This window comes from Dermochelys coriacea, chromosome 1 (assembly GCF_009764565.3).
Source record: "Dermochelys coriacea isolate rDerCor1 chromosome 1, rDerCor1.pri.v4, whole genome shotgun sequence".
Classification (NCBI taxonomy): Eukaryota; Metazoa; Chordata; order Testudines; family Dermochelyidae; genus Dermochelys; species Dermochelys coriacea.
This window is the reverse complement of record NC_050068.2, coordinates 351,421,810-351,443,755: the sequence shown is the minus strand read 5'-3', so window position 1 is coordinate 351,443,755 and position 21,946 is coordinate 351,421,810. Positions and strand designations below refer to the sequence as shown.

Genomic DNA, 21,946 nt, shown 5'->3' with positions numbered 1-21,946 from the left:
AGTTTCAAGTAATACGAGAGTAAATTCACTCCTCTTCTAAAAACATATTTTTCTTGCTTGTTCTAAGATCCACTGATCTGGTGCAATGGGTACGTCACCTTGCTTGTAGCTTGGAAGCAGAATTAGTCCTATCAGTCACTGGCAACAAGAATGCCCAACGTCCTGAAGTTCCCTTCGTTTATTCCTGAGCCCCCAGTGAGCGGCAGGCTCAGCAAGACCTCTTGCTGCCGAGCTTTTCTGAGGGGAATTTCCAAACTTTATTTCAGACTAGCTGTTTGTCTCAATGTCAGGCTCCTTGGGGATCCCTACTCATATTCCTGGTTGAGACCTCCATGGGAAAAACAGACCTATCTGGCCCATGTGGATCCTATGCACAGAGAGGGCTAGAGTTTCTGGGAAGCCCATCAGTAAACCCCAGGCCAGTACACTTCTTGAGAGACCCATAAAGGGCCCATGTGGAAGAAAGGAAACGAACAAGCCCAGCCTCTTCAAGGACAGGGAGATTGATAAACTTATGAAATATTTCTGGAGCAATCTCTGAACCCACTTTTGCTCCCCCCTCAGAAGCAGGCTCATGGGGACAAGCTTCTAAAGGGGAAATAAATGAATACTAAAATCAACGCTTGGCCCACTGCTCACCTTCATGAAGTGCAGCATGGTAGATCAGCCAGAAAATATCAGACCATGGACGTTTGCTGATTCCTCTAGGCATGAATATGCCCCACCTCCCAAAAAAGGGAGCTATTTCTTCCTTTTTAGGGAGGAAGGCTAACAGCCCAAATCAGAGATAGGGAATCAAATAGTCAAAAACCAACCAAACAAACAAAAAAACATTAGAGGATAAATTCTCCGAGGTAAGAGTGTACTGAGTATTGTGAAACAGGGCTTAGGAACTGCCCTAGACAAGCTATGACTCTATATCCCTCTTCATGCAGAGTGTAATAGAGGGATAGGGATTTCCTGCCACATCAAAAAGATTGGTAAAATATGAGGCTATTATCCCAAGCTGCAACTTTGGGTTGTCATGTGCCATACAAGGCATATGTGCTAGAGAGAGTGGAGGTATGTGTAGGACAAGCAAACAAACAGGAGATGGATGCTGGCATCCTTTGTGGAATAGAGAGGGAGGAACTATGTGTTTAAAATACAAGATCAGATAAGTTGGGAGCACCTAAATTGGGATGGGCCTTGAAGGGAAGGACCAGAAGTTGGATTTTGACACAATGGGGAAAGGGAAGCTAATGGAGGGATGTAAAGAAGGGAGAGTGACTTGATTAAAATGACAGGTTAGTCATTTGGCTAACCAAAGCATTTTGGTTGGGCTTGTTTGTGTGATGTGTGTGTCAGGTAGGCCAGAGAGAAAAGGTTAAGACAGGAAATAAGGACTTGAATGGTAGTTTTAGATGTCTGCACAAAGAGAATAGGCTGTTTCTCTGAAATGTTAGGGCAACAAAAATAGCAACATTTAGATATGGCCAGGATATGTGGGTCTAAAGAGAGAGAGTGAAGTCAAAGCTGCCCATATTATGAGCTTGAATAGGAGGATAATGGTAATATCAATAGCAAGAAAGGGAGTTCAGTTTTTTGCCATGCTGAGTTTAAGATGATTGCCAGACTTACACAAGGAGATATTGAAGAGACTGGCTAAGATGTGGGATTTGGATAGGTAGTGACAGATCTGAGGTACAGAGATAAATTTGAGTCATCAGCATGAAGACGGTATTTGAAGCCACGTGAGTAGATAAGATCCTCTGGAAAGTGGGTGTAGATGGAGGAGGAGGAGGGGGGACCCCCACTGATAAAGGGAAATGGATGGAGGAGGGAGACTCTAAATGAGACACAAGGAATGAACAGAGAGGTAGGAGGACAATTAGGAGCAGATGGGATTGTACAAACTAATGGAGGACAGGATTTTGAACACTTAGGGAATGGTCAGTGGCATTCAGAGCAGCTAAGAGATCAAAAAGGATGGGCTAGAGGTCATAAGATTTGATTAGGAAGAAGTCACTAGAAGCTTTAGTAAGAAGGGTTTCAGAGGAGTGGAGAGGGCAGAAGCCAAGTTGGAGATGAAGTTGGAGGAGAGGAACTTGGGTATAATGGTTATAGATGGCATGGTTTGGAGGTTTGGGAGGCAAAGAGAATAAGAGGAGATAGGGCAATAGTTGGAGAGGTAGGAGGAGGTAAAGGGTTGGACCAAGGTCCCAGACCAAAGGAGGACTACTTTTATGAAAGTGGGAGGACCAAGTTTACTCTAGCAGCACTGTTGTGGCATCTGAAAATTTTAACTGTTTTCTGTAATGTAAACAGAGCTTCAGGACCATCTTTAAACACTTTGTAATCCACCTGCTCACCTCTTACTTCCTTTCTGGTTGTTGATGGTGGCTGAGACCCTTCTGGGAGAGAAGGGGCTTTGTAAAAGTCTGTCCTAATAAAGGTTCAGCTGGTGTTAATGGGGAATGATGCCTCCTGGAGAGGGGAGCAGGTTGCTGGGATCTAGTGTCCCTAGAACAGCTCCCACACTGGGCTGAAGAGGAAAGAGAAAGAAAGCACATGTTAAAACCCAAATTAATAAGTTCAGTTTGAGTATAAACATAGTTAAAATTCAGATAGGGAACCACATTCTTGACTAACTTGCTCAGTGTTTTCTGAAGATGTTACTTCCTTGTCTGCTTATATCTTGATCTTCACTCCAACAGTCTGGAAGTTGAAATTGGACAAATTCAGACTGGAAATAATTACCATCACTGTTAAAAATTTGCATCTTAACCACTGCAATAGCTTACCGAGGGTCATGGTGGATTCTCTATTATTGCCAACTTTTAAATCAAGAGAGGGTGTTTTTCTAAAAGATCTGGTGTAGTTCAAACAGGAATTAATTTAGGGAAGTTCTCTGGCCTGTGTTATGCAGGAGGTCAGGCTAGATGATCACAGTGGTCCCCCTTCATGCCTTACAATCTATAAATCTATGGGCACAATATGTTAGGTGGTATTGGCACAGGTATCCTTTGTGGTTGAGGTCAGGTCACAAAAACTACTATACCCATTGCTTGAGACATTAGACTTAATTAAGGTGTTTGACTTGGTACTGTATGACATTTTGATTAAAAAACAAATTTAGATGGTATAAAATTAACATAGGACACATTAAATGGATTAAAATCTGGATCATGGATAAGTCTCAAAATGTAATTGTAAACTGCCAATCATCATCGAAGAGGTGTGTTTCTAGTGGGGTGCCACAGGGATTGGTTCTTAGCCCCCTACACTATTTAACATTTTTATCAATGATCTGGAAGAAAACAAAATCATCACTGATAAAGTTTGCAGATGACGCACGATTTGGGAGTGGTAAATAATGAAGGGGACCGGTCACTTCTCTGATCACAGAGTGGTCTAGATTGCTTAGTAAATTGGGCACAAACAAAATATGCATCTTAATACAGCTAAATATAAATGTGTACATCTAGGAACAAAGAATGTAGGCCATATTTAGAGAACAGGGGACTCTATCCTGGGAACCAGTGACTGTGAAAAAAGATTGGGAGTTCTGGTGGTTAAGCAGCTGAACATGGCATGCTGTAGCCAGAAGGGCAAATGCAATTCTTAAATGCATAAATAAGGGAATCTGAAGCAGGAATAGAGAGCTTATTTTACCACTGTATTTGGCACTGGTGCAACCAGTGCTGCATTACTGTGTCCATTTCTGGTGCCCATAATTCAAGAAGAATGTTGATAAATTGGAGAGGGTTCAGAGAAGAGCCACGAGAATGAATGAAGGACTCAAAAACATGCCTTATTGTAATAGATTCAAAGCTCTGAATCTATCTAGCTTAACAAAGAGAAGGTTATGGGGTGACTTGATTACCTACATGGGGAACAAATATTTAATAATGAGCTCTTCAATCTAGCAGATAAAGGTCTAACACTATTCAATGGCTGGGAGTTGAAGTTAGACAAATTCAGATTGGTGTGTAAGTAAGGTGTAAATTTTTAGCAGTGAAAGTAATTAACCATTGGAACAATTCATCAACGGTTGTGGTGGTTTCTCCAACACCTGACAATTTTAAAATCGAGATTGGATATTGTTATGTAAAATATCTGCTCTGTGAATTATTGTGGGGAAGTTTATGGTCTGTTATACAGGAGGTTAGATTAGATTATCAGAGTGGTTCCTTTTGGTTTTGGAATCTATTTATATATAAAACTAGAGAATTAAAACAAGACACATTGTAGGAAAAAATTATGCATTGGTCAGGAAATGGATCTGATGACTTAATAGGTCTTACTCATCTCTATTTTCTGTGATTCCATAATATTTATTTGTATTAAGAAACATAGTGAATCCATCTCAGTTGGCTTCAACTCCCATTAAATTTACTGATTTGGTCTGGCAGTTGTTGCAGGGACAATACGTAGCAAAGGTTTGATGTTATTTGGTCAGTGCAAATTAACATACAACAATTTCTAGCCCTGAGGAAGTGGAGTGTAGTGCTTATGTCTTGTGGACTGTGAAATAGAGGGAAACTAATTTTCCTTACTATATGTATCCCTTGCTAAGCAGTGCTTGCCGTAAGTAGCGACTGACCGAGTTATGTGATCTCAAACCAGGGACTCTTTCCTTTCTCCTTAGTGGCTTAATGAAGCAAAAGTAATTCAGAGACTTGTGGAGCTGATCCATTCGAGCCAGGATGAGGATGTGAGTGTGACATCATTTATTTTTTGTCTGATTTTGTAAACTTAATAAGAGGTCTATAAGCATGGGCACTTGAGAGCACTCTTTCTCTAACTTTTGATTTTGTCTGATTTTGTAAACTTAATAAGAGGCCTATAAGCATGAGCACTTGAGAGTACTCTTTCTCTAACTCTTGGAAGAATGCCCATCTTGCTAATGGGAAGAGAATAGTAATGGAGAGTATGTGTGACAGTGCTGGCCTTCTTTTGAGTACCCAGCCTGACATCAATTAATAGGGTTTTCTCTAGTTATTTGAGTACTAGTTTCCTGATTATTCAAAGTCAAGCTCTGTATGGTATGAATTTAGATGGAATCCTTACAATCAATGATGATTCAATGGGGTTTATTGAGAACATGCTTCTTGGAGTATGCTATTGAAGACTTTTTGACAACTGGCTAGTAGTGGTCTTTAGCTAATTTTTAAGCCAAAAACAATGTTTTTGTTTTAATATCCTACTAAAATCTACAGGATGCACTTAAGGGAATTGGAGCCTGTGCAAAAAATGTGCCAAGTATTAGATTATACAGATAAAAAAGGACAGCTCAAATACTGCAACTAAAGTAACATGAACCAGTGATATTTAAGGAATTTTGTCAAAGAACTCTTTCATGTGTTTCATATTTTTAAGGAAGTAAGAAATATTACTGAGTAGAGATAAGCAAAGATGAAAATCTGCAGTAACAGTCTTGACCGAAAAACGAAAGAAAAAAACCCTCATTTTGAAATTTTACAGTTTATTTTAGTTTACGAGTTAAAGAAAACCCTTTCTTTGATTCTAAAATCTTTCTGTTAATTATGTTGCTGATATGAATGATGCTTTCAATCTAAGCTTATATCTTCATAGCTAGTTAATTAAGGCGAATATATCTGATCTTCCATCTTATCTTTGAGTACTGCTGGCTTTGAGCTGAGGGATTCTTGTTTGCTTAGTTCCATGCATTGCTGGCTACTATTCTCTCTTCTGTCCCAATTGCTTTACATTTCCTCTGAAGGCCATGATGAACCCAGCTGTGCAGTTAGTACTTAAATGTGACCTTTGACATTGTTTACAGAGGCAATCAAATGCTTCCCAGACCTTGTGTGATATCATAAGACTGAGCAGAGACCAGGGAAACCAGCTACAGGAGATACCTGAGCCTGATCCGCTTCTCACAGCACTGGAATCGTAAGTATATGTCAGAGGAGTATTACAAAACTAAAATGACTGTTGCTGGTAATGTTATTTCCTGATACATCTTCTGGGGCATGAACCGTGCAGTAAATAATCTCAGACCTTTGCCACACTCCTCACAATTGTTCTAACTAATGATATTTATTGTTGCTACATTATGGTAACACTCAAAGGCCCCAATCAAGCTTTACTATACTTTTGCATTGTACAAAGACACAGGAAAACTTGGTCTCTGCCCTGAAAAGCCTACACTAATAAAAAAGACACCACCATTGAGAGTGACAAACAGAAGGGAACGGGGAAGACGGTAATGGTGGTAATGCTCTCACCATAGTGTCTGACTACTTCATAAATATTAATTTGTTTCCACAACTCCCCTGTGAGAGGTTGATGTTAGCACCCTAGTCCATATAAGGGAATTCATAACCTTAACTGCTTCAGTTCGTTAGCTGCTGCTGTAGGGAGCAAACTGAACTTTCCCTCATGCCCTCAGACTAGATCCTCTCTTAGCCTAGCTTAATGTTTTCTTGTCAATAGTTAGTTTAGAGCATTATAGGACAGCTCCTTATATATAGCGTCCCTCATCCTGAGGGCCTTCAGTTCCTCACCAGCACTGTGTGTTGGACACTGAATCTTGTATGGGCTTCCAGAGATGTGCTCTCTTGCCTGATGATCGTACCAGGAATGAACACCTACATCTGGTGCTCTCTATGTCTGGGTGGGATCCACCTGGTAACCCAGTGCATGGTTTGCTGTGTCTTCACTGCCTGTGCTAGAAGAGATTGATGCCTGAGGTTCCAGGCTCTAACTCCCTACAGCCTGATATTCAGAGAGGCCCATCAAAGGTACCAAGACCAGCCTTCATGCCAAGGTAAATTTTTCTGTTATGGCTTTACCTCTGTGCTTTATCATGGGCTTGAGATCTGAATTTTTTTTGCCCACTACTGGGAGCAAATCCTTTACTTAGCACCATCTGACTCCACTGGTGCCAGTTTAATCTAAATACATACTGACACCACCTATTAAGGCTTCAGTAGCCTTTAGTGATGATAGAGGAAGCACCGACTTTGGTGTCCGCTCTTTACATGCACTGTTGCTCTTGGAACTGACTCTGGACTTGTCTTCCAATGCTGATGCCTCTGTTTTGGAACCAAAAGTCCACATGGATGCTGCTCCAGGTAAAGGGAAAGAGAAGAGGAAGCATATCTTCCCACAAGAGGGGCTCAAGCAGAAGAAAAAGGAAGTGCCATCTCTCTCTCCTCCTTTGTGCTTTCTGATGTACGAGTTCTTTGAAGATGCTCAAATGGTACTGCTGTCACCTCCTCTCTACGCTCCTCTGGAGTGGGATGTCTCTGGACTGACTAATTTAGACTCCTTTTATTTTGGATACTGATAACACCTTTAGTCTCTCTTTGACCAAGGAGCGTCCACTATTGAGGCTACTAGCCACCTGTCTGCATGCTTTTCCATTGCTTCGCTTGGAACCTGCATAGACTTTCTCTGGTCTCAGTCCGGAATCACCTCAGAATAGCTTCATCCCTTTCAGAAATTAACGTGGAGGGTCCCCTACTTCGAGATTCCAGTCTTCTTCCCTCATCTCAGATCCAGGCATCATGCAAGGCCCTCTTCAGCTCCTTATGTGGCCCTTATACAGGACTCCATGAAAGCCGTGCTAGAGGCTGTGAGAACAACTACAGCATTAACTGCCCTGCTGATACCTTTTTTGGCACTATTGCCTCCCTCAGCACCAATCCCCTCGTCAGCACCTATTCCTCACTCAGCACCAACACAACCTTCCTTGCCAGCACCAATGCCTGCACCAGACCCCTCAGATCCACAGAAAGGGTCTACCTATTTTTGAAGAATGGAATGAGTCTCCCTCAGAGAGACCATACAAATTTTCTTTTGAGGAGCATTTAGGTGGCACCTCAGCAGAATATCATATTAGTGCTTCATCTGTTTTCTCTCCTGACTGACAGAGGTAGTTTCATACAAGGTCCACTCATCTTTATATAGAAGCTGTCAATCTCTGGAATTGATGCATTTGTCACTAGGTCACCCGCTCAGCAGTGCACCTTCCAGGGGAGTAGAACACTTTCTCAGACTGCCTCGGCAGGCATTTCTCTAGAGACTGTGAGTAGGAACTGAGTGACTCAGTAGTGCAGAGCATCTTTCAGTAATGGAGATTCTTATTGGGAGGATTTCTTTGTAACTTTGTAACTGTTCCTGAGCAGCTAAAGGCCACAATTCCAGAGGAGATACATTTCTAGTACAGTGTTCGGAACCACTGATGTACTCATTCCCATTCTTTCCTTTTGCCCTGAGTCCTGAGAGAGTTCAAACAAGATGAAGTGTTAGTGATCCTAGTGGCCATTCAGTTTCACCAGCTTTCTCCAGATGTCCTCATACCTTGACCCAGGACAAGGGCAAGATCCTCTGTCCCAATCCAACATCTCTCCAGCTAGCAGCTTTGTATTTGGATGGACACTGAGCTTAGAAAGGGTTTGCTCAGTGGCCATACCATTCCTCATTAGCAATAACAGAAAAGACTTGAGGAGAAAATGAAATGGAAAACATTCTGTTCCTGGTGCCAGCATCGTTGGATACCCACAGAAAGTTCCAGAATCCCTTCTTATTCTGACTGTCACCTATCTCTAAATATTTCAGGGCTGTCCCTCAGCACCATGCAAGTACACATAGTAGCTATTAGTGTTTTTCACTCTCCAGTGGACAATCATTCAGTCTTTGCCCATCTGACTACAGTAAGATTTCAGAAGGGGCTTGTCACAATCTTTCTTCAGTGCTGAAATCTACTGTGATATGGGACCTCACTTCAGTTCTTTCATCATGAACAAATCCCCCATTCGAGCCTTTATCTTCATGTACCTTCACTCATCTGTGAAGATTGCCTTTCTGGCTGCAGTGATTGCAAGCAGAAAAGCAGGTGACTGGGGCTCTTATGGTGGACTTTACCTATATGGTCTTCCACGAGGATAAAAATTCGTTAACATTACATCCAAAGTCGATTCCTAAAGTAATCTTGGAATTCCATCTGAGCCAGGTCATCCATCTACCCATCTTCTATTCAAAACCCCACGCCTCCAGAGAACACAGGAAGCTCCACCCTTTGGATGTCCGTCAAGCATTGGCATTCTTCCCGCAGAGGACAAAACCCTTCAGGAAATCTCCCAAACTATTTGTATCTTTCACCAACCTATGAGAAGGGGAATCTCAGACTGCATCCTGGTTTGTTATGAATTAATGGTGGCCGCTCCCACAAGGTGTTAGAGCCCACTTGATCAGAGACCAGGTTGCATCATTAGCTTCTCTCTGTGATGGATCTGTGGCGCAGCCACATATGACTCTGTGTATAACTTTTGTGAGACAGTACACAGTTGTACAAGATTCTACAACAGATGCATCCTTTGGGAGAACAGTCATCTGTTCTGTGGTATACAGGGCGCCTTCCTCCTCCTCAGTGAATACTGCTTGTGAGTCATCGCAAGTAGAGTACACACAGGGATCATCACTTGAAGAAGCAAAAGAGATAACTGGAGTTCTTCCAGATCTGTACATAGTTGTAGTCCACTACTCACCTTCCTCCTCTGCTCTGGATCCTTATTGTAAAGTTATTTGGGATAGAGAAGGCACTGCAGAGGTGATTGACCTTCACTGGTCCTTTAAACCCTTGGTTTGGAGCATGAGGAGGAGAAGGATGCAGGCCTGGACCAACAGACACACTGCTAGTGAAAAATCTTCCTGTCTCAGGTGCATGGTGCATATGTGCACCTTGAATGGAATACACAGTGGGTACCACACAGCTCAGAGAACTCCAGTGACTGTTTAGGGTAAGTAACCTCTCTTTGTGGAAACCAGTGGAAGCAGTGAGAGTTAGGGATTAACAACTGAAGTGCATAGACTTGGAAATCATTGCTTGTAGCCCTATCTATGATTTGCAAAGTGGGAAATGTCCTTTGTACTGGTTTTTGGAGGAATGTTCAAAACATATTTGTAGAACCACTTTGGGAAAAATAGATTTGGTCACAGATGAGGAACTAGAGATTGCATTCAAAGTGAGTGAGAGAGTGCACAGTGTCAACGAAAACCTTGTCTTGATGCTGTCTTTTGTTTACTGTACACATTAGACTACAGTGACATAAAATGGGCAATCAAGGATTACCTGTTTGCCACACACTAAGCAAGTAGAGATACTACCTGCCTACATTTGTGCTGATCAGTCCCTAAACCTGAGTTGGAGAGTCACATCTGTGTATTTATAATTTTTAAAGCCAGAGATGACTGTTAATGATCATCTAGTCTGAACTACAACACAAAACAGGCCACCAGCTTTCCCCCAGTGATTTGTGCATGTAACCCAATAACTTGTGATGGGGCTAGGGCATATTGCTTAGGAAGACATTCAATCTTTACTTAAAGACACCTTGAGGTGGAGATTCTACCCTTTTTCTTGGTGATAATTTGTTCCAGTAGATAATTACCACCACTGTTGAAAATTTGCATCTTATTTACAGTTTGAGCTCTACTGACTTCAATTTTCAGTCATTTGATCTTATTATGCCTTTGATAGATAGATTAGAGTGCAGTAGCATTTGATATGTTCTCCATGGGATCTGTACAGGTACTTATAGACAGTGATCAAGTTACCTTTTAACCTTCTCTTTGATAAGTTAAATAGATGGAGTGCATGGCGTTGGCCTGCTATCAATTCATAATGTAGAGGCATTCCTCTGCTCATGTGAGATGGAGCCACTTTTTGCCTTAGAGAGTCAGTGGTGTAATCAGGTACATGCCCAAACCATAGATAAGCAGACTCCTAGACCTGACATAGTCCATCCCAGTATATCTGCCACTGAGAGGGGAGTTCCCCTCATCTGTCTTCCAAAGAACTGCTGTTTCTTTATTTCAGAAATAGAGTGGTTAGTTTTAAAATTAAAACAATTAATACTGCAAACTATTTTTATCTCTGATGCTTTTCTTTAACTCCCATGTGTCATTTAACAGGCAGGAATGCGTGGAGCAGCTTTTGAAAAACATGTTTGATGGAGACCAGACTGAAAACTGCATCGTGAATGGAACTCAGATTTTATTAACGTTATTGGAGACAAGGCGCTCTGGGTAGGTTTACTCTCTTTAGCAAGAAAATGTTACAGCTCAAAATCTAGTTTGACTTTGTTCAGAAAATAAGTACCTGGCATACTTTCAGGGGCTGCCTAAAAATAAATACAAGAAAAGCTGTTTTTAAATGCAGTAGTTTTGCTTCCAGGTAGCATCTCAGGGTTGTAGCCGCATTGTGCTAGTGGCAAACACATAGGAAAGCACATCTTTACACCAGGGAACTTACAATCTAAATAAAAACAGAAGGTGGGAGAAAGAGGTATAACTAAGGGGAGGCATTCTTCACTGTTTGTAGGCCAAGCTCATTGCATACACTAGGAACTCCTAGCATCCCTCCACCCCCCACAATCTCCCTGTGTGCCCTCAACCTCTGTCCCCCATGCCAGGGGCTCTTTGCATCTTCATACCCTCCTCCCCCCGTACAAGAGTGACCCATTCCCTTCATGTCAGGGCCTATGGCATATCTCTGTTCCCCCATACTCAAGTCATCCATTCTCCCTCATGTCAGGGACTCTGTGTGCCTCTTGCCCAAATGCCTTTCCATTCCCCTTTCTTCCTCTCTGTCTCCTTCATTCCCTTCATGTCAGGGCCTATGGCATATCTCTGTTCCACCATACTCAAGTCATCCATTCTCCCTCATGTCAGGGACTCTGTGTGCCTCTTGCCCAAATGCCTTTCCATTCCCCTTTCTTCCTCTCTGTCTCCTTCATTCCCTTCATGTCAGGGCCTATGGCATATCTCTGTTCCACCATACTCAAGTCATCCATTCTCCCTCATGTCAGGGACTCTGTGTGCCTCTTCCCCAAATGCCTTTCCATTCCCCTTTCTTCCTCTCTGTCTCCTTCAGTCTGTCAGAGAGAGGTATTGTTATGCTGGAATATGCTAATTTCTGCCATCAGCAGGTTCTTTGATCTGTAGAAAAATTAGAAGTGACTGAAACTGTGGCTGTGTTAATCAGATGCCTTGGGCTCCCTGCCCCCATTTGCCCCTTTTGTTTTTTCTGTTATTTACCATAATCAATAGGGCTCTGATCATTCCCTGACAGTTTGATCCGATGAGGTGTTCAAAACTTATCAAGTTACATCCAGACAGAAAATGCCACCAAGCTGAGTGCAAGGGCCTCACAAGGTTGGCCAATAACTCTCCAAACAATAAATGGGGACTGGAATCCTAGAAATGTAGAGCTGGAAGAAACCTCAAGACGTGATCCTATGTAGCCCTCTGTGCTGAGGCAGGACCAAGTAAACCTAGACCATCCCTGACAGGTGTTTGTCCAGCCTGTTCTTAAAAACCTCCAATGATGGGGATTCCACAGCCTTCCTTGGAAGCCTGTTCCAGAGTTTAACTACCCTTGTAATTAGAATATTTTTTCTAATATCTAATCTAAATCTCCGTTGCTGCAGATTAAGCCCATGACTTCTTGTCCTACATTCAGTAGACATGAAGAACAATTGATCACCATCCTCTTTATAACAGCCCTTGACATATTTGAGGACCGTGATCAGGTTGTCCCTGAGTCGTCTTTTCTTAAGACTAAACATGCTCAGTTTTTTTAACCTTTCCTTGTAGGTTAGGTGTCCTAAACCTTTTATCATTTTTGTTGCTCTTCTCTGGACTGTTTCCAGTTTATCCACCTCTTTCCCAAAAGTGTGATGCCCAGAATTGGACACTACTTCAGCTGAGGCCTCACCAATCCTGAGAAGAACAGGACAATTGCCTTCTTTGTCTTACATGCAACACTCCGGTTAATACACCCCAGATTGGTGATAGCCTTTTTCACAACTACATCACGTTGTTGACTTGACTCTGTTTGTGATTGACTAGAACCCCGATCCTTTTCAGCTGAACTGCTTGTCTACCGGAAACTCCTTCCTGTTTGCTCAGAACAGACGGAAGGAAGTATAGGTTTGCAAGGCCATCAGGAGGCTTGCGAAGCAAGAATTATTTTGTGGTTACGCCACTGGCAGTGACTTGACATCTGGATTCAGTTTCCAGCTCTGCCACGGATTGCTTGTCGGGGCTGAGGGAAAATCACTTAATTTCTCTGTAGTTCACTTCTTCATGTGTAAAAGGAAGATAATGCTTCCCTGCCTCTCCAGGGTACATTAATGTTTGTTGTGCACTCAAAAATACTAAAGTGATCGGGGCTATATCAGCTAGCGTATTTGCTTTATTCTTGCTAAACATGTCTTGAAGTTTTGTTATAGTGTTTAACAGTTGTGTACAAGATTAACACTTCCAGATACATCTTTAATGCTTAAATATTTCAGAAATATTAAACACAAGGACATATTTTAATTCTTTTTCCTTGCTGTCCTCAGTCTGATGAGTAAACAGTAATTTACTCTGTCATCACACTCTGCTTCATGGATTTGTATTTACCTAGTATTTAAAACTTCAAACAGCAGTAAATAGTTTCTCTTGGAAAATAGCTGTGAATTTGAAGAGGGAATTACAAGGCCAGATAATAGGGCTGGGATGGGTTTCTGATGAAGTCAAGCATGGCAATTTTTGGTGGTTTTGTCCAAGTTTTGAATATTATATTTTATCTTTCTCCCTACAGAGTGGAGGGACTGATGGACTCATTCTCTCAGGGATTTGAAAGGTCTTACACTGTCAATAGCAGCATCTTACATGGTATTGAACCACGGCTAAAGGATTTTCACCACCTTCTACTCAATCCCCCCCAGGTAAAGCATCTCAGCCCTTCCTGGGTTCACAATAGCTGACAACATGCACTTCAGAGGTTTTCTTTCCTCTCTGTGTAAGATCATTTACCTCCTGGATATTTTCAGTTTTGCTCACCTAAAAGCATCATGTACTAAAAAACCAAAATCCTACAATAAATTAACTTAAACCCTCAAAGAGAAATTCAGAGTTCAGTTTTAGACTTTAGATGTCTAGCTACCAAGTGGTGGGATTTGGCGGCTGCGTTGCTGTATTTGAGTAACATTAAGGATATTGTTTTATTGTAACTAGGGTTTTGGAGAGGTGTGTGTGGAAAGGAAGCATTTCCAAATATAGACTGTTGGAATTCATGAATGTTCTGATTGGCATGCAAGTCTGCTATTAATCCCGTGGGATAGTTATATTATCAACAGATGGCTATGTCTCCCATAGGGCAGGATTTCTGTCCTGTCATGAGCCCTTTATAATAAAGATTCATATTTACTCATTAGTGGTTGTAGCTTTCTGAAATTTGATATAGAAAATACTATCTGAATATTGTTCGTTTTGATTCAGAAGTTCTTTAATTTCACTTACTGTATGGTCCCTGGACATGACTCAGTGGCTAGAAGGAAAGGGTGACTTAGGTATCAAACAGTTTCTTTAGCAGAGGAGGTTTACATGAAGCTGAACTGAATGTAAAATCAGACTAATGTCTGATTAGAATAATGACATTTTGACTTATGTAGAGATGGACTCAAAATCTGGTTCTTTTTTCTGTTTGTGGTAGAAAACGTCAATCCTGACTACAATTGGTGTCTTGGAGGAGCCATTGGGGAATGCTCGTCTTCATGGAGCTCGACTAATAGCTGCTCTGCTTCACACAAACACTCCCAGTATTAACTATGAACTATGCAGACTCAATACCATGGATTTATTACTTGTGAGTAATACAGTGTGACATATTGTGGAAGAATATGCTGTTTAAACAGAGAACATTATCTGTGATCCATACAATACAAAGACAGTACACTGTATTTAATGTATGCCTGTTTGGAGTGTCTAATTAATTGCTTGATCTCCTGAAAGTAGGAATACAGGAACTCCTCACTTAAAGTCGTACCAGACGTTGTTATGTTGCTGATCAGTTAGGGAACATGCTCGTTTAAAGTTGTGCAATGCTCCCTCTAACGTCCTTTGGCAGCCACCTGCTTTGTCCACTGCTTGCAGGAAGAGCAGCCCGTTGCAGCTAGCTGGTGGGTGGTTGGAATCAGGGTGGACCGGCAGCCCCCCATCAGCTCCCCTCTATCAGCTCCCCGCTCCCCTAAGTGCCCTGTGCAGCAGCTGCTCAGCAGGCTATCAATTGCCAGCAGTTCAGTTGTCCCTCCCCCCCACTGCCATGTGCTGCTCCTGCCCTCTGCCTTGGAGCTGCTCCCTGAGACGCCTGCTTGCTGTGTGGGGGGGAGGGGAAGAAGAGGGGGGCTAATGTCAGGGTGTCCCCCTCCCCCCGGCTCCTGCACCCTGCTTACCCCATTTTCCATAGAGCAGGGGGGACACATGGATGGAGGGAGCTGCTGCCTTAGGCTGCAGCTGCAATCCCTCTCAGCTTGCTGATCTAATTAACAAGGCAGTGTACTTCTGACCCCACTCTTCATACTTAAAGGGGAAATGCGCATCTCTGTGTCTCAAACACACACAGGGTGTGTGTCTCTGTCTCTGTCTGCCCTCCCTCCTTTCCTGTTGCCTTGTAGAGTGTGAGAGTTAACCCTTGAGGGCTCAGGCAATTACTAGTTCATTTAGCAGTAAGGCATTCCCTGGGAAATATCCCACCCTCTGACTCCTCCACCTCAACCAAGCTTCACAATCTTCATCACTGAATACCAGTATTAAATTGTTTGTTTAAAACTTATGCTCTGTGTGTGTGTGTGTGTGTGTGTGTGTGTGTGTATATATATATATATATATATGTATGTGTATATATATATATATATGTATGTATATATATATATGTAGTCTGGTGAAAAAAAAATTCCCTGGAACCTAACCCCCTCATTTACATTAAGTCTTATGGGGAAATTGGATTTGCTTAACATCGTTTTGCTTAAAGTCGCATTTTTCAGGAACATAACTACAATGTTAAGTGAGGAGTTCCTCTATCTATTCTCAAACTAGTCTTTATAACATAATTATAGTTGGTTAATGTGTTGAAACCGACCTCAAACTTTCAAGATAGGAAGCAAGACTAAAAAGTATGGTAAGAGGGCCACCTTGGCTTAACTAGGAGATCTTCTCTTGCTTCTTGTAAACCAGAGAAATATAGCCTAGACCAGGGGTTCTCAGGACAAATTTTTTGGTGGCCTCAGAGTGTGCCGCTCTCACACTTTTCCCTAAAATATTTAATTAGCTTTAGGAAAAACAAATAAATATGCATATATATACGCGGCCAAATCATTGTAATTTATTTATTGCTAGCTAGTAAGTCTGTTGTGAAAAATGACATTAACAAACATACAAGTATCACTTTTCACAGCAGTCTTACTCAGCCCTGCCAAGTCTGGGGACAAATTAAGCCTTGGATGGGGGGTCGGGGAAGCAGCAGGGGCCAGGGACAATGGGGGTTAGAGGGTGGAGGGCTGGGGGAGTCAGCGGGGCACTGGAGCCTAAAGCCCTGGGGCCGGAGCCTGAAACCCTGAAGCCTGGGGCCTACCGCTGCACAGCCAGACCCCGGAGCTGGAGTCTGAAACCCCTCAGCCAGAACCTGCCTCTCCGCCACCCCAGAACTGAGGCCCAAAGCCTGATCCCCACCACCCCATGGAAAATGGGGAATTCACCAGCTGTCTGCTCCTCCAGCTTTGTACCCAGGTGTCTCCAGAGGGGTGCAGAGCCCAACCCTGGCTGGCAGTCCCAGCAATCAACACTGAGGCCTTGTCTACACTGCCACTTTACAGCGCTGCAACTTTCTCACTCAGGGTGTGAAAAAAACACCCCCCTGAGTGCTGCAAGTTTCAGCACTGTAAAGTGGCAGTGTAGACAGTGCACCAGCGATGGGAGCCACGCTCCCGGCACCGGGAGCTACTCCCTTCTTGGAGATGTTTTTTTTTATAGTGCTGGTAGAACTCTCCCAGTGCTGGTGCTGTGACTACACAGCCACATTAAAGCCCAGCCTTGTCGCTTTAACGTTGCTAGTGAAGACATAAGCTAAAGCTATGACCACACTGGCAATTGCATGACAAAACTTCTGTCTTTCTGAGGTATTAATCCTCCCCACCGCTCAAAAGACAAAAATTTTGCTGTGACAAGTGGCAGTGTGAACAGCGCGTTGTCGGCAGGAGCACTCTCCTGCTGACAACACAAACACCACTTGTTGGGGGTGGAAGTTTTTTTGTCAGCAGGAGAGCCGACAAACAGCTACTGCACGACTTTTGTGGCACAGCTGTAGTGACACAGCCATGTCGTTAAAAGCAGTGTAGTGTAGACATAGCCTAAGGTGGTACATCCAGGAGCAATAGGGAAGTGGAGTGGCCACTATTTCCCCTCCCCCCCCCCCACACGCCCACCCACCATCACAGCCATGAAGGCTGTCGCCGCAAGAAACCCCCTGGTGGCCGCATGCAGTCACGGTGGCTGCATTTGAGAAATGCTGACCTGGACGAATCTACCATAAGGTGGGTACCCAGGTGGCTGGAAAACCATACTCAGGGAGCACTTATCATTGGTTCACAGTCAAGCTGGAAAGGCATGTAGAATGGGATCCTGCAGGGATCTGTCTTGGGTTCAGTTCTATTCAGTATCTTCATAAATGATTTGGATAATGTCATAGAGATTACACTTACAAAGTTTACAGATGATACCAAGCTCAGAGGAGTGCACTTTGGAGGACAGGATTAAAACTCAAAATGATCTTGACAAGCTGGAGAAATGGTCTGAATTAAATAGGATGAAATTCAATAAGGACAAATGCAAAGTACTAAACTTAGGAAGGAATAGTCAACTGTACAAATACAAAATGGGAAATGACTGCCTAGGAAGGAGTGTTGCAGAAAAGGATCTGGGGTTTTTAGTGCATCACAAACTAAATACAAGCTAACAATGTAATATTGTCAGAAAAAAAGCAAATATCCTTCTGGGATGTATTAGCAGGAGTGTTATGAGCAAGATACGAGAAGTCATTTTTCTACTCTACTCAGATTGATAAGGCCTCAACTGGAGTATTGAATCCAGTTCTGAGCACCACACTTAAGGAAAGATGGGGACTAATTGGAGAAAGTCCAGAGGAGAGCCACGAAAATGATGAAAGGTCTAGAAAACATGACCTACAAGGAAAGATTGAAAAAATTGGGTTTGTTTAGTCTGGAGAAGAGAAGACTGAGGGGGCACATAACAGTCTTCAGGTACAGAAAAGGTTGTTACAAGGAGGAGGGTGATAAATTGTTCTCCTTATCCACTGAGGATAGGACAAAACATAATGGGATTAAATTACAGCAAGGGAGATTTTGGTTACAAGTTAAGAAAAGCTTCCTAACTGTCAGGGTGGTTAAACACTGGCATAGATTGCCTAGGGAGGTGGTGGAATCTCCATCACTGGAGTTGTTGGAGAACAGATTAGACAAACATCTGTTAGGGATGGTTTAGATAATAGTGGGCACTGGATTAGGTGACCTATCAGTGTCGCTATGATTCTGTGATTCTTTCAACATTAACTGTTAAAGTAACTTAACAGAATGTCTGTAAAATAGCCTAGTTACATATTGTGAAGTCTCAGATGTTTAATGGGACGGACTCCAGATCTCCAAGAAGAGATTTTTTATCCTTTGCTCAGCCTTACCCTGGGGTATAAACCAAATAAATTCCACAATAACTAAGAAAATGGCTTAGGAAAAATTATTTCTGATATTTTCTGAGTGGTACAGTTAAGTTATTGTCAGTGATTATTTTTCATCATAGCCAATCAAGCCATAGGATAGAGAATATATCTTAATTTAGTTGTGCTATGAATCAGAGTTCTGTTTGTGTATGATTTAGAGGAACTAGAGTGCATTATGTTTGGCTATAACTTATGCGTTGGAAGAGTTTGTTGTGGAGGTGAGATAACTGTGACTGCATTTTAGTGTAATGCTGTTTAGATGTTACACTCCTGGGGGAATTCTGCACCAAAAAATTAAAAATTATGTGCACAATGCTTTAAAATTCTGCAAAATTATTCATATTTTGTCAAAATAACACAATATAATCACACCAGTTTTAATTATTTTGGTAATTTATTTCAAAATACTTTTTAGCAAGTATGTCTGTAACAATAAAAACAAAAAAAAGATTCAGGAATATTTTTTTGACAAATGAACTTGTTACTAGGCATATTAATACAGAACTTTGAGTAATTCATTTAAACTACAATACAGAATGGTATTTCCCTCACCCTGCAGAAGCACTGTAAAGGCTTGGGGGAGTCAGGGGTAACGGAGGAGTTGAGAGAGAGAGAAGGAGTCTAGGAGTGAACATGAAGGGTTGTTGGGTGTAGATGGGAGAAGTATGGAACAGTTTCTTTTGGGGGAGGGGGGAGGGATTGCTAGGGAGTTGGGGAGCCTCCCCCATGCAGACCTTGGCTGACCCTGAGCCTCACCCATTCAGTCAGGCACATCTGCCCTTATCCCCACACTTCCCATCCCCATGTGGTCCTGCACCTCCCTACTCCCTGTCCCCATATGGCCCTGGAGCCCCTTCCCATTCAGCCCCTGGCTTAATGCTAGCTCCTGAGCCCATGCCCCAGTCTGTTGCCCCCCCCCCCACTAGCCCTTATGAAACCCTGTCTGTGATTCCCCCAAGCAGCCCTGTGTGCCCCACGCTGCCTCCTAACCTGGCTCCACAGGTAGGCTGCTGTGATGAAAGCAGATTGCTGCTAGCTAGCTGTTACTGCTGATCAGCTGGCTGTTCTGGCACCACTTCTTGGGCTGAATGTATTTTCTGCAGGGAAAAACAATTTTTTGCGCCAGACATGAATTCTGCTCGTGTATAGTGGCACAGAATTCCCCCAGGAGTAATGATGTTAAGGCATATGAATGAAGATTGCCTTAACTGTTGTTTTCCTTATTTTTAGTGATTATCTTGGTGGAATTAGTACTTGAGCAAGTATAACCCTTATGTTAACAAAGTTTTTGTTTGGGCAAATTAGATAACACTTTTGCAGTCTTGGGGCCTCAGTTTTCGGAGTGAAGCCTGCATAGAAACCAAGCTGCATTATAACACTGACTATCTTATGTTGAGTGTAGTACCTTACTCCACAAGTGATTCCACTGATCGAATTTTCACTGTCTTGCTCTCAGGAAATATGCTCTGTAAATTGGGCTGACTGACAGTGTGTTTCCACTTTGTCCCTCTTGTAAGTTTGTGTGTGTGTATAAAGGTCTGATCAGATATGTGTCCTAAGTGGATTTTTTCTATCCTTTATTTTGTTCCAGGACTTATTTTTTAAATACACATGGAATAACTTTTTGCACTTCCAAGTAGAACTGTGCATAGCAGCTATTCTCTCGCACTCTGTGCATGAAGGGAAATCAGCAACAAATGACCTGGAAAATAAAGAGGAGGTGCTGAATGGGAATGTGACCACAGAGAACTTGAAGACTTCAGACCACAGTCCAGAGAATATTATGGTGACACATGTAAGTCTAGTCATGTCACTTCAGAGTTTTAGATGGATGGATTCAACACGGGTCTTGGTTAACAAGAGAGTAGCCTGACAAAGTGCTTAAGAAGAGAGGTAATGCTTATCAAGGTGTCCAGACATGGTTTTGGTCTTCCAGTTCTGGATGGAAATGTACTTGCCTTTGTACAGATAATTTATTCTTTCAACCATAGAGGAAAAATATCACCCCTCTTAATGAGTTTAGAGATCACTTTTCCTTTTAATAAAGATGCACTGACACTTTGGATCAAAAAAACCCCAAACCAATTGTCATGATTACAGATTCCCGACTCTTTCATGTTCTCTGTGTGTGTATATAAATCTCACCACTGTATTTTCCACCATATGCATCCGATGAAGTGAGCTGTAGCTCACGAAAGCTTATGCTCAAATAAATTTGTTAGTCTCTAAGGTGCCACAAGTCCTCCTTTTCTTTTTGCGAATACAGACTAACACGACTGCTAGTCTGACACCAACTCTTTCTGTGCCTGTGCTTCTAATGCTGAGAATATTCTGTGCTGTTGTCTTAAAACCATGGTAGCTCTCTTCATTAAGATTATGATGAACCCTCTAAGGGTAAAGTGAAGAATCTTACAGGAATCACCGTCTCTCCCCTCCTCTAAGAGAAGGGAAATTCTGTGACATAGAGGAAGATTGAACCACTTAAGGAAAACTTGAGAGGATTGCTGGACCTTTTCAGAGTTCTTGTCCCGTTTGTTCCATCCAGATGAATCCATTTAAAATTTGTCTTAAAGTAATTTTAAGTGGTAGAAGGTGTAAAGAGATTAATGAAAGTGATCCCTGATCTGATATAGGCTACTTGGGCCACTGGATTTCTGTTAACCTCTGAAATGTTCTCACTATCTCTCCCTCTAGCTGTTCCAGAAGTGCTGCCTGTTGCAAAGGATATTGGATGCCTGGGAAGTCAATGACAAAATACAGTAAGGGTGTTTTTGGTTGTATGGAGGGCCCAATTTGAGGGCTGGAAATTTTGACTAGTGCGTTGAATATTCTTTCAATTATTTGGATAATAGAGAAGTTAGCTAATGTGCTAGAAAATCAGAATGCATAGTGTTCAGATGTTAAAAATCAAATGCATGCTAGGTAAACACCTACTTAGACCCCTATGGACAGGTAAGGGCCCTTCAGTGCTCCAGTAGACATGCAAAGCACACTTCATTCTTGCTTTCCCAAAGAACACTACATAGCACATTAGCTTGCTTTTTTTTAAAAAAAATAACCTATGTACTTTCCCCCCCACTTTTGGGAGAAGAATGTCTGGGAAATCCTATTTGAGATTAGATTCCTTGTGTAATTTTCTAACTCTGGAAGCCATTCAGGTAATGTGGTGATTGGTATGAAATACGACTCTAAAAATAAAGAAAATAGATTGAAGTGAAAGAAAATTATCTGGGTTTCCGTTTCCTTGCTTGCCTAAACATTTTGCTGCTATTTATAGCACTTTGCAACTTCAATGTGCTGTGGAGGCAATTTGCTAATTTCTCTTGACAATCCCCCTGCATGGTAGATAATGCACTGACAACCATAATTGTGTCT

General features: G+C 42.2%; 1 protein-coding gene across 4 annotated transcripts in view; it reads left to right on the top strand.

Annotated features, from left to right (window-relative positions):
- The window catches only part of PPP6R2 (protein phosphatase 6 regulatory subunit 2), a 171,016-nt gene that overhangs the window by 93,268 nt on the left and 55,802 nt on the right, over positions 1 to 21,946 (top strand). For all 4 annotated transcript variants that reach the window (XM_038396566.2, XM_043500019.1, XM_043500016.1 and 1 more), the window contains 7 exons: positions 4,631 to 4,696; positions 5,786 to 5,898; positions 10,927 to 11,040; positions 13,604 to 13,730; positions 14,498 to 14,650; positions 20,163 to 20,366; positions 21,266 to 21,330. In XM_038396566.2, the coding sequence (XP_038252494.1) occupies positions 4,631 to 4,696; positions 5,786 to 5,898; positions 10,927 to 11,040; positions 13,604 to 13,730; positions 14,498 to 14,650; positions 20,163 to 20,366; positions 21,266 to 21,330 (842 nt within the window). The remainder of the gene's footprint in view (positions 1 to 4,630; positions 4,697 to 5,785; positions 5,899 to 10,926; positions 11,041 to 13,603; positions 13,731 to 14,497; positions 14,651 to 20,162; positions 20,367 to 21,265; positions 21,331 to 21,946) is intronic.